Genomic DNA, 17,194 nt, shown 5'->3' with positions numbered 1-17,194 from the left:
AGTTGATATATACCTGAGCGCTCTTATATACTACCAATTACTAATATAATACTAATTATAATATAATAATAAGTTGATATATACCTGAGCGCTCTGCCCATGGTCTCGTAGTTCATGTCGGGTTTGTTCTTGTGCTGGCCCCAGAGTTTGGACACGGCCTTAGAGTCGACGAGTTTGAAGACTCCTTTCTCGCGGTTAGTCCACTTGATGTACTTAGGACAACACTCGCTATCCTGTAGCAACTTCAGTAGGAACTCCCATAGGAATGTCGTAGATCCTGAGAACGATAAGTTGGGTTAGTCGTTGGTCGTGAGAACGACAAGTTGGGTTAGTCGTTGATCAATGAATAAAATAAGTTGTGTTAGTCGTAGATCACGAGAACGATAAGTCGGGTTAGTCGTTGATCAATGAAAAAAAAATAAGTTGTGTTAGTCGTATATCCTGAGAACGATAAGTTGGGTTAGTCGTTGATCGTGAGAACGATAAGTTGTGTTAGTCGTTTATCGTGAGAACGATAAGTTGTGTTAGTCGTTGATCGTGAGAATGATAAGTTGTGTTAGTCGCTGATACTTAGAGAGATAAGTTGTGTTAGTCGTTGATCCTGAGAACGATAAGTTGGGTTAGTCGTTGATGCTAAGAACTATGTACATTGCCGTGTTTTAAGTTTGAATTATTATTCGTATTACAAGCGTTATTTTGAGTAATGAAACAATGAATATATATTCATTATACCGCAAACAACGACATTTCTCACCTTCTCTGCTCTTCCTCTTGCTACATTGCTGGGGGTTAGATCCCCCCTCCAGAGGCTTGGGCTTACGTCCCTTCTTTTTCATCCTGCCGCTCATCTGCATATCCACCATGAAGAAATCCTCCGCTGACGAAGGACTCGAAGGATTCACGTTATTCAACGGATGTTGGCTCATGCCCAAATGATGCCCCAAGTGTGATGATGTTTGTCCCATCAGAAGTGATGATAAATCGTTACTTGGAGTCATCTGACCGTAGTGTGGTGACGCGGGCAGCGTGTGTGGTGACGACATCGCGTGTGATGACTGCATGTTGTGGTGTGAGGATGTTGAGGACATGTGTGATGTGGCAGAGAGTCCTGTAGGATAGCTAGGAGGCACCGGCCCCGAGTTGGGGTCTACGAATCCCCCCGCAGAAAGCGACATGCCATAACTGCTGTTGTTGCTGCTGCTGCTCGGTGAGTCTGCAATGAACAACAAAATGTTCAGTTAAATAGTCTCAAGCTAATTATTTTGTACAAGATAAAATGTATATGAATATAGATGCGAGCTGTTAACTGTAATATAGATACTGAGACTCGCTACGTATCACATAACCATGTATCACTAGGTAAGAGTATCGTATAACCATGTATAGCTACGTATCGTATCTAGGTACGTGTATCACATAACCATGTATCACTACGTATCGTATCTAGGTACGTGTATCACATAACCATGTGTTACTACGTTACGTATCTAGGTACGTGTATCACATAACCATGTGTCACTACGTATCGTATCTAGGAACGTGTATTACGTAGGTAGCCAGCGCTTGATCGTACCGACAAGAAACCGCTTTCGGTTTCTACGCCGGATTGCGTCAGGCTTGCACAACAATCCGGTTTCTAGAAGATTTCTAGAGCGGATAGTTGGTCTATCTAAGCGTACACTATTTTTTAGTAGGTATACTGGTTTGCCAAGCCTTCAAGTTTTTATTGCAACGGGTTTTGCTTTGTCGTTTTCTGGCTCCGCGGATACGCTTTCGTTTTGTTCGTTTTTTAACATGCACAATTTATAATTGCGTTATTTCAATTAACGCTGCAAAAACAAACGAAGACATTGATTTTAAGCGCTGATTAAAATATTTTAAATATTGGGATAAAGATTTTAAATTTTAATTTGAATATTTTAAATTTTTGCATGAAGATTTTATATTTTGATTTGAATATTTTAAAGTTTTGTAAAAAGATTTTAAATTTTGATATAAAGATTTTAAATTTTGATTTGAAGATTTTACACTTTGATTTTTAAGATTTCAAATTTCGATTTAAAGATATTAAATTTTGATTCAAATTTTTAAATTTTGGTTTAAACATGCTGGACATAATTTCGGATTTCAACATTGCTAAATTTGGCGAGACATTCTTAAAAATATTCTTCATACGACACTTCCAACTGTAAAAAAAATTCTCAAATATTTAACATTCAAAAAACAATATAGCAAGTGATAACGATCCAAGACACGAAATAGAANCACTCGCTATCCTGTAGCAACTTCAGTAGGAACTCCCATAGGAATGTCGTAGATCCTGAGAACGATAAGTTGGGTTAGTCGTTGGTCGTGAGAACGACAAGTTGGGTTAGTCGTTGATCAATGAATAAAATAAGTTGTGTTAGTCGTAGATCACGAGAACGATAAGTCGGGTTAGTCGTTGATCAATGAAAAAAAAATAAGTTGTGTTAGTCGTATATCCTGAGAACGATAAGTTGGGTTAGTCGTTGATCGTGAGAACGATAAGTTGTGTTAGTCGTTTATCGTGAGAACGATAAGTTGTGTTAGTCGTTGATCGTGAGAATGATAAGTTGTGTTAGTCGCTGATACTTAGAGAGATAAGTTGTGTTAGTCGTTGATCCTGAGAACGATAAGTTGGGTTAGTCGTTGATGCTAAGAACTATGTACATTGCCGTGTTTTAAGTTTGAATTATTATTCGTATTACAAGCGTTATTTTGAGTAATGAAACAATGAATATATATTCATTATACCGCAAACAACGACATTTCTCACCTTCTCTGCTCTTCCTCTTGCTACATTGCTGGGGGTTAGATCCCCCCTCCAGAGGCTTGGGCTTACGTCCCTTCTTTTTCATCCTGCCGCTCATCTGCATATCCACCATGAAGAAATCCTCCGCTGACGAAGGACTCGAAGGATTCACGTTATTCAACGGATGTTGGCTCATGCCCAAATGATGCCCCAAGTGTGATGATGTTTGTCCCATCAGAAGTGATGATAAATCGTTACTTGGAGTCATCTGACCGTAGTGTGGTGACGCGGGCAGCGTGTGTGGTGACGACATCGCGTGTGATGACTGCATGTTGTGGTGTGAGGATGTTGAGGACATGTGTGATGTGGCAGAGAGTCCTGTAGGATAGCTAGGAGGCACCGGCCCCGAGTTGGGGTCTACGAATCCCCCCGCAGAAAGCGACATGCCATAACTGCTGTTGTTGCTGCTGCTGCTCGGTGAGTCTGCAATGAACAACAAAATGTTCAGTTAAATAGTCTCAAGCTAATTATTTTGTACAAGATAAAATGTATATGAATATAGATGCGAGCTGTTAACTGTAATATAGATACTGAGACTCGCTACGTATCACATAACCATGTATCACTAGGTAAGAGTATCGTATAACCATGTATAGCTACGTATCGTATCTAGGTACGTGTATCACATAACCATGTATCACTACGTATCGTATCTAGGTACGTGTATCACATAACCATGTGTTACTACGTTACGTATCTAGGTACGTGTATCACATAACCATGTGTCACTACGTATCGTATCTAGGAACGTGTATTACGTAGGTAGCCAGCGCTTGATCGTACCGACAAGAAACCGCTTTCGGTTTCTACGCCGGATTGCGTCAGGCTTGCACAACAATCCGGTTTCTAGAAGATTTCTAGAGCGGATAGTTGGTCTATCTAAGCGTACACTATTTTTTAGTAGGTATACTGGTTTGCCAAGCCTTCAAGTTTTTATTGCAACGGGTTTTGCTTTGTCGTTTTCTGGCTCCGCGGATACGCTTTCGTTTTGTTCGTTTTTTAACATGCACAATTTATAATTGCGTTATTTCAATTAACGCTGCAAAAACAAACGAAGACATTGATTTTAAGCGCTGATTAAAATATTTTAAATATTGGGATAAAGATTTTAAATTTTAATTTGAATATTTTAAATTTTTGCATGAAGATTTTATATTTTGATTTGAATATTTTAAAGTTTTGTAAAAAGATTTTAAATTTTGATATAAAGATTTTAAATTTTGATTTGAAGATTTTACACTTTGATTTTTAAGATTTCAAATTTCGATTTAAAGATATTAAATTTTGATTCAAATTTTTAAATTTTGGTTTAAACATGCTGGACATAATTTCGGATTTCAACATTGCTAAATTTGGCGAGACATTCTTAAAAATATTCTTCATACGACACTTCCAACTGTAAAAAAAATTCTCAAATATTTAACATTCAAAAAACAATATAGCAAGTGATAACGATCCAAGACACGAAATAGAATGATTTAATGTGTTATATATCGAGATAGAAAAATGTAACATATTATACTAAGAAGTAGAAAGATTTTATATATTATATATAGAAGTAGAAAGATTTAATATATTACATATAGAAGTAGGAAGATATAATATATCATACATAGAAGTAGGAAGATTTAATATATTACATATAGTAGAAGGATTTAATACATTATATATAGAAGTAGAAAGATTCACTATATTATATATAGAAGTAGAAAGATTTAATATATTATACATAGAAGTAGAAAGATTCACTATATTATATATAGAAGTAGAAAGATTCACTATACTATATAGATGACAGAGATACTGACCTCTATGGTATCCGACCATATGGTGGTTAGGTTGTTGTTGGTGTTGCAACATATGGTGTTGCTGTTGTTGCTGCAGGTGTTGCTGATGGAGGTGTTGTTGGTGGAGCTGGTGGTGGGGGAGGTGGAGGCGGGAGGGGGGGCCTCCATGGAGCCCGTATGAATGGGAGGGAGGTGAGTCGGGGGTGTTGCTACTGCAAACTGTAAAACACAAAATTTCTAGTGGAAATGCATCTTTATCATTTATAAAATGATATATAAAATGATATATAAAAATGATATAAATTTATATTTATATCACGTCGCATGATAAATGTGTCCAAAAACAATTAATCTTCCACACATGTTCTAGTTAAAATGCATCTATATCATTTATAAACTGAGGAAAGAATTCTTCCCATGATAAATGTGTCCATAAACAATTCATTTTTCACCCAAACATGATGAATAGCCACTCGCATGATTCATTCATCAAGAATGAATGACATACACATCAATTAGAAGCAAGATGTCTGCAAGTGTTCAACAAAGAACGAATAACATGAACAGCATTCAATGCTGAGTAAGACTCATCAGTCGGTGAGTTATTATTCGCAGCTAATAATTCAAAGCCTTCATAAATCAAACAATTGATTATTTTCAACGTAAAATGATTCACGATTAATTGAGATATTGTAATGATTTATCATGATATTGTGATGATTCACTGTGATATTGTGATGATTCATTGTGATATTGTTACAATTCACTGTGATATTGTTACAATTCACTGTGATATTGTGATGATTCACTGTGATATTGTGATGATTCATTGTGATATTGTTACAATTCACTGTGATATTGTGATGATTCATTGTGATATTGTGATGATTCATTGTGATATTGTGATGATTCATCGTGATATTGTGATGATTCACTGTGATATCGTAATGATTCATTGTAATATTATAATGATTCACGATTCATTGTGATATCGTAATGATTCATTGTGATATTGTAATGATTCACGATTCATTGTGATATTGTAATGATTCATTGTAATATTATAATGATTCATGATTCACTGTGATATCGTAATGATTCATTGTAATATTATAATGATTCATGATTCATTGTGATATTATAATGATTCATTGTAATATTATAATGATTCACGACTCATTTTAATATGCTGCACTCACCATCATTGAGGTTCTGACCAGACGACGAGTCGACGTCTGAGACTCCTGAGTCTGCTGGAGACGGCGGCAGCGAACCTGCGCAATAAGGAGAACAAAATAAGGATTAAAAAAGAGAAAAACTATAGGGTGATGCAAATGAGAATAAGTAAAAGATCTTAAAAAATGTCATAATGAGATTGGATTTTTAACGTTTTATTTGAAGCCTGGCTCCGCAAGAAATGGGGGCTGTTGGGGCGCGTTTCATCCATGGTTCAATGGTGGTATCTTATGTTTAAATTGCAATATATATATATATAATTAAAATGTCTTCTTGAACTACAATACATAAGCTATATTATTGTTAACAGGATTACGTGATTTAGTGTAACAGGAAACTTATTGTAGGACTCGGTAAAAATTAAGTAAACATTAAGTATAGTAAAAACAAATTAAAGTAAAAATTAAGTATACTCGGTATCAATGAATAACGGTTCATATCTGGTAAGGTTTTGAATTCATTTTCGAAAATCATTACAACAATTTTTCTCGGGGGGGGGGGGTTAAACTAATCCTCTCTTTCTGGAATCGTGAAATAGATTGCATCTGTATGGTACATGACAGAATTACATAAAGAAATAATAAAAAAATCCCAATTAAAACGAAAAAACGAATACATGGTCATTCGGGGAAATAACAACAAAAAACGTTTCTACGATTAGACGAAAAATTCGACCGTTCGTTTGTGCAGCTTGTTTACGAACTGGTCAGAGGTCGACAAACATTTCCGGTTTCGGTCTTTAGATCAAAAATCGGCGATGGTCAAACCCTTCCCCTCCCCTCCCTCGAGTTCCAGCTGAGTTTTTGTAGATGTTTTGTTCTGGCGATGGAAGGTCACATTTTTGCCAGCATCGGCCATAACAACCTCGCTTTTCCGGCCAGTTGTTTTTAGGACCTTCTAACGCAAAAAAAATTCCCTAGGGCGCTCAATGACCGGATCAGGATTGTTTCTTTTCTGCGACTCGGAAGCGAGAGAAATAACATCAAGGTTTTTTTTCTTGAGCTGAAAAGCAATAATAAACTCTCGAAACTTGAATTTTCGGACAGCTTGATAGGTGCACAAGATCAGAGAGTTTGATTGTAACCTACGAAAGAACAAAGAAGAAAATTACTCGTCTTCATCAAGTTTTAGAATAAGAAAAATACGCCGTTAATTCAGCGAAAAGCTTCAAGTATATCCGAATAGTTCAAAGGAATATATAATCGAGACGAACCAATATCCGAATTTAAGTACTGAATATTTGAATATTTACGAAAATACTTTCTGCGATGAGAAACATCGATTAACATGTTGAATGAATTCAGAGCATGATTAAGCATAAATACGAAGCCTGAATATGCATACACAGCTGACGCGAATGAATTTTACGGTGTCTTTCATCCGTGGAACCATGAAAAGGTCGAGTTTCAACTCTAATGAAAAATTTTTGGTAAGAGTCGAAATGTTACTATGGATAGTGAACCATATTGATTACTATTTTTATTGAGCTACAGGGGTCATACAGTCAAAACTTATGTACAAGTAGCGGCCGATGTACACATAGCGGCCCACGTACACATTTTAAGATTCAAGATTTTTCAAGATTGTTCAAGATTCAAGATTCTTCATGATTCTTCTAGATTCAAGATTTTTCAAGCTTCTATATAATTAAAGATTCAAGATATATCCAGGTAATGAATAACCAGAGCTACGCACAAGAAAAAGCAAGATTTTCCACCAAGTTTGTGATTTATTGACTATTCAAAAACCGACACGAGTTCGGCACAATTAAAGATAACGATGTTCCAGATTCGGAATAAGTCCAAAAAGGCCGTTTGAGATCCTGTTTACGGTCATGGTACGATCCAAAAAAGGTAAGGCTGGACACGGGCTACAATGACTGCACCTATCCATTCAGATGGATGATGAATACGAATACGATGTTTTGAACTGACGAGAACAAACGACGACCAGAGCAAATAACGATGACTATGACGGTGGCCAAGAGAGAGCATCGTAAGTAATTAACAATGATTTACGTCAGAACTTTGACAAGGTCGAATCACCCTGATTATGTAGTCGCTAGTTCCGGTCAAATTTGCTATGCCTTTCGTTAAAAAATTATAATTGGTGTCTTTGACGCTCCAGAAACTGAACCTTTGCTATACCTCTTGTTAAAAAATTGTATTAGTGTCTTTGACGCTCCAGAAGCTGAACCTTTGTTATACCTCTTGTAAAAAAATTATAATTAGTGTCTTTGACGCTCCAGAAACTGAACCTTTGCTATACCTATTGTTAAAAAATTATAATTAGTGTCTTTGATGCTCAAGAAACTGAACCTTTGCTATACCTCTAGTAAAAAAACTATAATTAGTGTCTTTGACGCTCCAGAAACTGAACCTTTGCTATACCTCTAGTAAAAAAACTATAATTAGTGTCTTTGACGCTCCAGAAACTGAACCTTTGCTATACCTCTTGTAAAAAAACTATAATTAGTGTCTTTGACGCTCCAGAAACTGAACCTTTGCTATACCTCTTGTAAAAAAATTATAATTAGTGTCTTTGATGCTCCAGAAACTGAATGCCCGACTAACGCCTTCACACACTCATACCAACAGCCTTCTCCTACCAACACACACCCCTCAACACCAAGCCCCTCCCCACGCCCCCCAAAGGGGGGCTGTGATGCGCCCCCCGCTGACGTCACGGATGGGGCGGCTGGAGTGTCAGCTGGACGCTGCTGACCACAAATAACCTGTGTTGCTGACGGGCGCCGGGGACTTGTTTCGGGCGGTCTTGCTAGGATTTATTTTTAGGACTTATATTGTAGGTCTTTTAATTTTGAGACTTTTTATTATAGAATTTTTTATTTTGAGCCTTTTTAAGCGCATTTTCCCATTTATGGAATAAATGCACTATTGTGCTCGCCATGTCCGTCTGTCCGTCTGTCTGTCTGTCTGTCCGTCCGTGACCTCAAGTTTGCGTCGACGAGAAAATGCGCTCTCTGTCACTCACTGCAGTGAGTACTGAGTTATATTTTTATAAGTCTTGGGTTGTATTTTTATAAGTTCTCTACAATTGTAGGAAACAAGGAATTTTTAAAGAAACAATGAATTATTTTAAAATTCTTAATTTTTTTGTATGAGATCAGGACTTTCTTTTGAGGTAGCGCATTATTTGGGGGGAAGAACAAGAACCTTCTTCACATTTCTACCTACTTTTGGGTAGAAAAGAACTTACTACCTGGAGACAAAGGCGTGTTTTTTGGAAAAGAACGATGGACAAGGAAGAAAGGCAATAAAAGGCCACAGATTGGATGTGGTTAAATGGAGTAGAAGGTAAAAAGCGCAGAGAAAACAATTTTTCGCAAGCAAAATCCAACGAAGTAAATACGTGAACTTTTTAAATAAAAATGTAAGATTGTTTTCGTTTTATATATTCAAGAAAATTTACGTAATCTTATTCTGCAGATAACTACTAACTAGTAACCAAAAACTACAGCTATTTTCTCTTTTTATACAAAAGTCAGAGCAGAAAGTTGTAAGTAGCAAGGAATGTATGCTAAGAAATAGGAGAAGTAATATATAAAAAAATGCGTTGCCCTTTCCATGAGTAACCTTAGCTTTCCAGCAAGCAGAATGTCGCTCGTTGGTATCACTAAATACCCGAGTTACTCTAACATTTATTTCCACTTATTGTTATTACATTTTATTAGAGGAATAATCTGAAGGCTGCTGGATAACTAACTTATCGAAGAATGTACATAAAATGGAACGAGATTAAAAGTATTCTTAGAATTAATTAGAACAGATATATTATAAACAATGAAAAGCTGGACACTAGGAAAGAAGAAGGAAGGTTCCTTTGTAGCATATATAATGCATTACAAAAATGGGGAAAGGGGGGGTGAGGAAGGGGGAAGAAAAGGAGGGTGAGGAAGGGGGAAGAAAAGGAGGGTGATGAAGAGGGAAGAAAAGGAGGGTGAGGAAGGGGGAAGAAAAGGGGAAAGGTTAAGAGGGACAGGAGCGATCACCCACGCTAGTGCATAACAGCTCCCCTCTACCCCCTTGAGGGGTCCGTGACGCAAGCTCCCCTCCCTCAACCCCCGGGGGGCAGTTGTATAGGAGGGGGGGGGGGCTCGGTCGATAGCGCGACCTAGAGGCTGTGCCTGTGCTTGTGCCTGACTGTACCTGTGCCTGTGCCTGACTGTACCTGTGCCTGACTGTACCTGTGCCTGTGCCTGACTGTACCTGTGCCTGACTGTACCTGTGCCTGTGCCTGTGCTTGGCTTGCCTGTGCTTGTGCATGGCTGTACCTGTGCCTGACTGTACCTAAGCCTGTGCCTGACTGTACCTGTAAGCTGTGCTATACATTTCCCTCAAGTAACTCTCAGATGCAACCACTCAAATGCATCTCACACGCTCAATTAATTACTTTAATTACAAGCAGTGCTAATTTTTGTTCCATTTTACAGCTTGATTAATATTATCGTTACTAATTATCGTTTCTAATTATTATCGTCAAAAACAACCGTTCTTTTAAAATTAAATTGAAAATTGTAGAGTAGAACAGCTAAAATATATTGGAGGTAATATGCTCGACAAGTTCCTTTCGTATATTTGCAATTAAGAAAACATCAAGATACGTTGAAAATCATCAAAACTTATCTTACATTAAAATAATCCCAAAATATTGTATTTGTGGAGCAATTAGAACTATAAATATTAAACATTACTCGAGACAAGCGAAAGAATTGTCTAGAGTATCCTAACAGTGAATTACACCTAATACACCAGTTGATTGTCAATTATCAATCTAACCTTTCTTAATTTTATATTATGTCGCTCATGAGCTTAAACCATTTAACCTTTCGCTTAAGATTTAGGACGAGCTTTTCGTCAAAGAGTTGCGGTTTCAGCGCTTAACCTTAACATTTTCTCATGAATTTGTACGTAGGAATGCTCGGCTGCTATTGGTCGGTTATGTGAGGGTAAGTGAGGGGAGAGGGAACATGAACACACGATATCGTCTATATTTTGCGTAACAAACTTACGTAAATGTCAGGGAGACGTGGTAAAGGTTTACCATCCATACTGCAGTGGAGCCTATCACTTCACTCCCCTCACTCAGTGTCCACTTCACCAGCACTCACTACCCTCACTCAGTGTCCACTTCACCAGCCCTCACTCCCCTCACTCAGTGTACACTTCACCAGCCCTCACTCCCCTCACTCAGTGTACACTTCACCAGCCCTCACTCCCCTCTCCCTCACTCCCCTCACTCAGTGTACACTTCACCAGCCCTCACTACCCTCACTCAAAGTCCACTTACATATATGTATTATTTATTATATTGTCCACATATTGACACACTTCAACACATGTCACGAGGGTAAAGCGGACGTAGCAGTGATACGCCCTTTTTACAGGGCCAAACTAGATGAGGATGACTCACACAATGGCAAAAAGTACATCGCTTTTTGGGGCAAAGTTTAACTCATTTTCCTGGGTATATAGAACTTATATGCACTTCAAGTTCTCATTTTATAATTTATTTCCTTTACTCTTACTCACAACTTTCTCTTTACTTCATACTTTACATCGTCTTACTTTCCTCGTCCTTTATCTCTATCTCTGTTCCCTCTCTCTCTCTCTCTCTTCACTCTTTTCCTCGCTTTCTTTCCCTCCTCTCACACTCTTTATCCCTCAAATGCCACTGCCACTCAATCCCTTCTACTACTCAATCCCTTCTCCCACTCAATCCCTTCTCCCACTCAAATCTCTTCATCATAGGCCTATGGGATATTAGAATACTCAATAGACAAGGTAGCCTGAATGATACACAATTTTTAAACAAATAGCGGTTAAAAATGAATGAATAGTTTATAGGTTCGCTTTAAATGAAGCTCGAGGCATGGACCAAGTTTGAAGTTACATTCTCTATCTTCAAAGTTATAATTGAGCTCAAGTTCACAGTACAGTTCCAAGTTGCCCTTGAGGTTCTAAGTTTACAGCCGCCCTCGAAACTGTGTTTTGGTCGCCATGGCAACGAGTTAAATGACCGTCTCGTGACGTCAACGCGTGACGTCACGCCCCTGCAAGTTTCAATCAATGAACGGTGACGTCATGGACACCGCAGCCAATCACGACGCGCTACTACGTCACACCTCCCACGCTGGCCAATCAGCGCGCTTCTCTTTGCTTGCCCAGTAATTGAGGTGAAGGAAGCAACGAATGTTTTTTTTTTGCCTTGCCGTGGTAGTTATTTTTTTGCGTGACTAACGACTTAGGAGGATCCAAGGCGCTGGTTTTTGCGCACGCAACAGCTTGACCTTGACAGCTCTAGTTATTCGCGGCTATAATGTAGATCTCATTAACTTTTGATTACTGTTTTCCTGTTGTACTAGATTGCATAATAACTCGATAATATTATTTGTAAGCCTTTCATTATGAATAGCCTACTAAGAAAAATATATTTTAGTCTATATTTTAATATTTTTTCATAGTTCATTCTCTACTCAGGGAAATGAGTTATTCATAAATAAAATGTATACGGTTTAAACGGCATGAAGTTTTCATTTAAAGGATGTCTAAAATCGTATCATCAAACACGATGAACGTTATTTTGAAATGCACTAAAATGAATGAAATGTGCTATTATGAATGAAATGTACTATTATAAATAAAAAATAACAGATTAACGAAATGTACTAAAATAAATAAAATGTACTCGTACTAGAATAAATGAAATGTACTAGGTTAATTGAAATTGTACTGACCGTTTGTGTTGTGGTAGGTGGTGCGGTGTCCGGAATGTGCTGCAGGATTGAGGTTGTAATAACCGTTATTGTGCCCAGCACTTGCAGTGCTGTTATTACTGGGGGTGATTGTGCTGTTATTGCTGTAGCCACTGATGGGGCTATTGCTGTTGCTGCTGTGGCCGCTGCTGCTGCTGTTGCTGCTGCCGTTGCGTCCAGGAGCGTTGCGCAGCAGTTCTTGGATGCTGCTGCTGTGGTGCAGCTGCTGCAGCCGATATTGCTGCTGTTCTCGAGCACGCTGCTGCTGCTGGTGCTGAGGGTGGAGGTGGTGCTGAGGGTTGCTGGTGGATAAGGTGGAAGCAGACGGGTTGGGATTGACAGACGACAGGTGAAGTCTACCGTCTGTAGAACTGCTCCCGTCTGTGTGAACTGCACGAGTCAGAAATAAATTGCGTGAGGAACGTAAATCAATAACTTGATCGTTGTTTACATGTTATCTTTATTAATATTAAATATAATCTATGTTATAAACACAGCGATTGTTTTTTATAATGATAGGCTTAGGATGGAATTGGAACACAGCAAAAAGTCTTCACTAATGAGCGCTAATTACAGCTTTAATTTCAAAATAAGACAGTAGTTTATATGCAAAGTACAGTATACGGTGCAGCAGTGGTGCAGTACATACAAGTACGGTATAGTAATGGTGCAGCAAATAACGAATATCTGCAGTACTGGTACAACACTGATCTCGTACGGTGCAGCATTGTTACACTGTACAACGTGCAGTTCAGTATCGAGTACTACGGTGCAGTTTAGGGAACGATGTAGTAAGGGCATGTAGTAAACGTAGTGTACTGTAAGAATAGTGTGCAGTATACGAAGTTTACTGTAAGAATACTGTACAGTAGGAGCAGGGTCCCGTATATATAGGTACGGTAAAAGGTACGGTACGGTATGGGTACGGTGCAGTATGTGCACAGTATACGGTATGGGTACAATGCAGTACGGTATGGTACGGTGCAGTATATATACAGGTATGTATGGTACAGGTACAGCACAGTATATATGTACACAGTATACGGTATGGGTACAATGCAGTAGTACTAGCACGATACTGAGATCTTGACCTTGTAGAGATGACCTTCACTTCAGTCAAAACACTTATGCCTTTCTTTCGATAATAGCTATAGTTGGGTATAAATAAACTATAAGATATAGTAAAGTATAATAGATATAATAAATTATAATAGATATAATAAAGTATTATGAAGCATCAATTGATAAATGTGTATTAGAGTTTACATGGAAGCGCTGAATTATATTCTCTAAACATCGAAAGATATAAATTCATATTATCAATACTTGAATATAGTGAAATTAGAATTATGAGAAGTATATATAACCAAGGAACAAAGTCAAAGAACAGTTAATTTAAAGTGATAACAATACTAATTATAATAATAAAAATAATACTAATATTAATAATGGTAATAATACAAAGATTATAAGAATAATGGAGTAGAATACTGATGTAAGTGTTGGGGTGAAGTAATAATACTACTAATTATAATTATAAAATAATAATAATAGTAATAATGGTAATCCTATAAATATTATAATAATAATGGAGTATAATACTGATAGAATCATTGGGGTAAACAAACATCAAGGATGCAGCGAGATTGTCTACCAAACACGCGACGTTATCGGACAAGGTCGCGGCGATATGGCGGCACTGATAAGGCCGATAAACTGGCGCCTTAGTTTACCCTTGATGGGATTATCTGTGCCCTTAGTAAGGTTTAAATCAAACGATCAATTTAAATTTAAATTAAGTGCAAAGAAATAGGCCAAGTAGACGATGTAGAAATGCAGATATAATACAGGAAATGAACATGAAGCTAAGGCAGCGGGAACAGCGAAAACTGCAGACAGTTATTGAAATAACGGCAGACACTGCAACTGCCGGAGTACGTGGTAAAAACAGTACACCAACAGTAACACTAACGGCAAAAACAGCAACACTAACAGCAGCAGCAGCAACTGTAACTGCAACAGTAACTGCAACAACAGCACCACTAACTGCAACAATAACTGCAGCAACATCAACAGTAACTGCAAGAAAAGCAACACTAATTACAAAAATAACTGCAGCAACAGCAACACTAATTACAACAACAGCTACAATAACAGCACCACTAACTGCAACAACAGCTACAATAACAGCACCACTAACAACAACAACAGCTACAACAACAGCACCACTAACTGCAACAATAGCTGCAATAACAGCACCACTAACAACAACAACAGCTACAACAACAGCACCACTAACAGCAACAACAGCACCACTAACAGCAACAACAGCAACAGTAACTGCAGCACTAAGGGCTGCAGCAGGCGGCCTTGCCCGGCCAACTTTCACCGACCTCCACACTTCACACTTCCACTCTTCACACTTCCAGGTTCACGCTGCAAATGTCACAGCGTTCACACATCCTACACTTCCTACCACCACATCCGCCTGCTACGTCTGTAGCAGTTACGTCTACCGTACATCCCACCAGCACATCCGCCTGCTACGTCTGTAGCAGTTACGTCTACCGTACATCCCATCACCACATCCGCCTGCTACGTCTGTAGCAGTTACGTCTACCGTACATCTCACCACCACATCCGCCTGCTACGTCTGTAGCAGTTACGTCTACCGTACATCCCATCAGCACATCCGCCTGCTACGTCTGTAGCAGTTACGTCTACCGTACATCCCATCAGCACATCCGCCTGCTACGTCTGTAGCAGTTACGTCTACCGTACATCCCATCAGCACATCCGCCTGCTACGTCTGTAGCAGTTACGTCTACCGTACATCCCATCAGCACATCCGCCTGCTACGTCTGTAGCAGTTACGTCTACCGTACATCCCATCAGCACATCCGCCTGCTACGTCTACGACAGTTATCTTTGAATTACATTTATATATATTTTAGTATTTCAAGTATATTTTTAAGTACATCTGTACTCAATTACTTGGAGTACATATCACCACTGCAAACATTCGTCCAATTTTGTCGTTTACAAGTGAAATAGTCACAAAAATTGTTTTTTTTGTAGAATGTTTTGATTTTTCAGAAAATTTGCAATACATCAATACGAATAGAAACTAGTAATCATAAATGTCATCATAATAAACATTGCAATGGACGGGGGCTGAAGAAATTCTACGAGAATGTTATTAGCAATGGCGGGAAGTTAAAGCATTAATTAGAAGTAATTCTAATCCAAATGCATCACTTCCACGTCGACACTCTCACACTCCTACAGCCACTTTCTCCGTGCTGCACGCACTATGAAAGTGAGAAGGAAAGCGGAAAGTGAAGAAGAACACGAGCGAAAGTTGGATCGTCAAGCGCAGCGCTGCAGGATCTCGACGACGCGGACCGAAAGTTTCGATGAAAGAGAAACCGGACCGAAACCGGTCATACTTAACGACTGTAAACCGGCCCGAAACCGGTCGCATTTAACGATTGTAAACCGGCCCGTAACCAGTCGTACTTAACGATTGTAAACCGGCCCGTTACCGGTCGTACTTAACGATTGTAAACCGGCCCGTTACCGGTCATACTTAACGATTGTAAACCGGCCCGTTACCGGTCGTATCTAACGATTGTAAACCGGCCCGTTACCGGTCATACTTAACGATTGTAAACCGGCCCGTTACCGGTCGTACTTAACGATTGTAAACCGGCCCGAAACCGGTCGCATTTAACGATTGTAAACCGGCCCGTTACCGGTCATACTTTACTATTGTAAACCGGCCCGTTACCGGTCATACTTAACGATTGTAAACCGTCCAGAAACCCTATGTTTATAACGTTAAGTTGGTTTTACTTGATTATACCATAAATAAAACTAGAAAATACTGACACTTATCTGAGAATTTGATGAGAACCTCTTAATACACCTATGCAATGTTCATTTATTCTTCTATGTTAACTACCCCAAAGATTCATAGTATAAAAAATGTTTACCAATAAGATGTCGTACAGTTGTTTAACTTCAGAATTCGGTCCTTGCAACCGAGATAAGTCAGTTTTAGGAGCCTGAAACCCAATTAACGATAATTATTATCGTTAATTGGGTTTGGTGTGGATAAATAAATAAACCCAATTAACGATAAAGCCGTAGTTAAACGTTCGTTCTTAACGGTAATAAAGTTTTTTCTCGACTATCGCTGGAAACATTCATTTGTCATTAGTAATTCCTACGCCGTTATTCACGTTTAAATGAAAGAAAAGAGAGAAAAAGTCAGCGAAAGAAAGCTGGTAGAAAACAGCTGGCCAAAACAATAAAAACACCAACATTCGGAAATTAATTCGTTATTTATAACCAAATTTTTTCGTTGTTTGTTGTTCCTACGAACGTAAAGTGTAATGAATTACGTACATATTTTACTTACGCACACGACTGCATACGAACTTACACAAGTAGCGCGTGAAGGCTACACATGTACACACAACACATGCAAATAGCAGAAATGCACACAATTCACACAACACACACGCTTGTGTGAAACGACACAAGCACAAACAGTACACA

General features: G+C 38.5%; 1 protein-coding gene across 2 annotated transcripts in view; it reads right to left on the bottom strand.

Moving 5' to 3' along the window:
* Positions 1-84: 84 nt before the first annotated feature.
* LOC108667445 (ecdysone-induced protein 74EF) overlaps positions 85-17,194 on the bottom strand; it is a gene marked incomplete at its 3' end in the record, with an annotated part of 107,420 nt that continues 90,310 nt past the window's right edge. For both annotated transcript variants that reach the window (XM_047885427.1, XM_047885426.1), the window contains 6 exon segments: positions 85-233; positions 2,277-2,320; positions 2,798-3,256; positions 4,642-4,839; positions 5,820-5,894; positions 12,614-13,021. In XM_047885427.1, the coding sequence (XP_047741383.1) occupies positions 85-233; positions 2,277-2,320; positions 2,798-3,256; positions 4,642-4,839; positions 5,820-5,894; positions 12,614-13,021 (1,333 nt within the window).

Source organism: Hyalella azteca, unplaced genomic scaffold (assembly GCF_000764305.2).
Source record: "Hyalella azteca isolate HAZT.00-mixed unplaced genomic scaffold, Hazt_2.0.2 contig17884, whole genome shotgun sequence".
In the NCBI taxonomy this organism is placed as follows: Eukaryota; Metazoa; Arthropoda; class Malacostraca; order Amphipoda; family Hyalellidae; genus Hyalella; species Hyalella azteca.
This window is presented reverse-complemented; position numbering and strand designations above follow the sequence as displayed.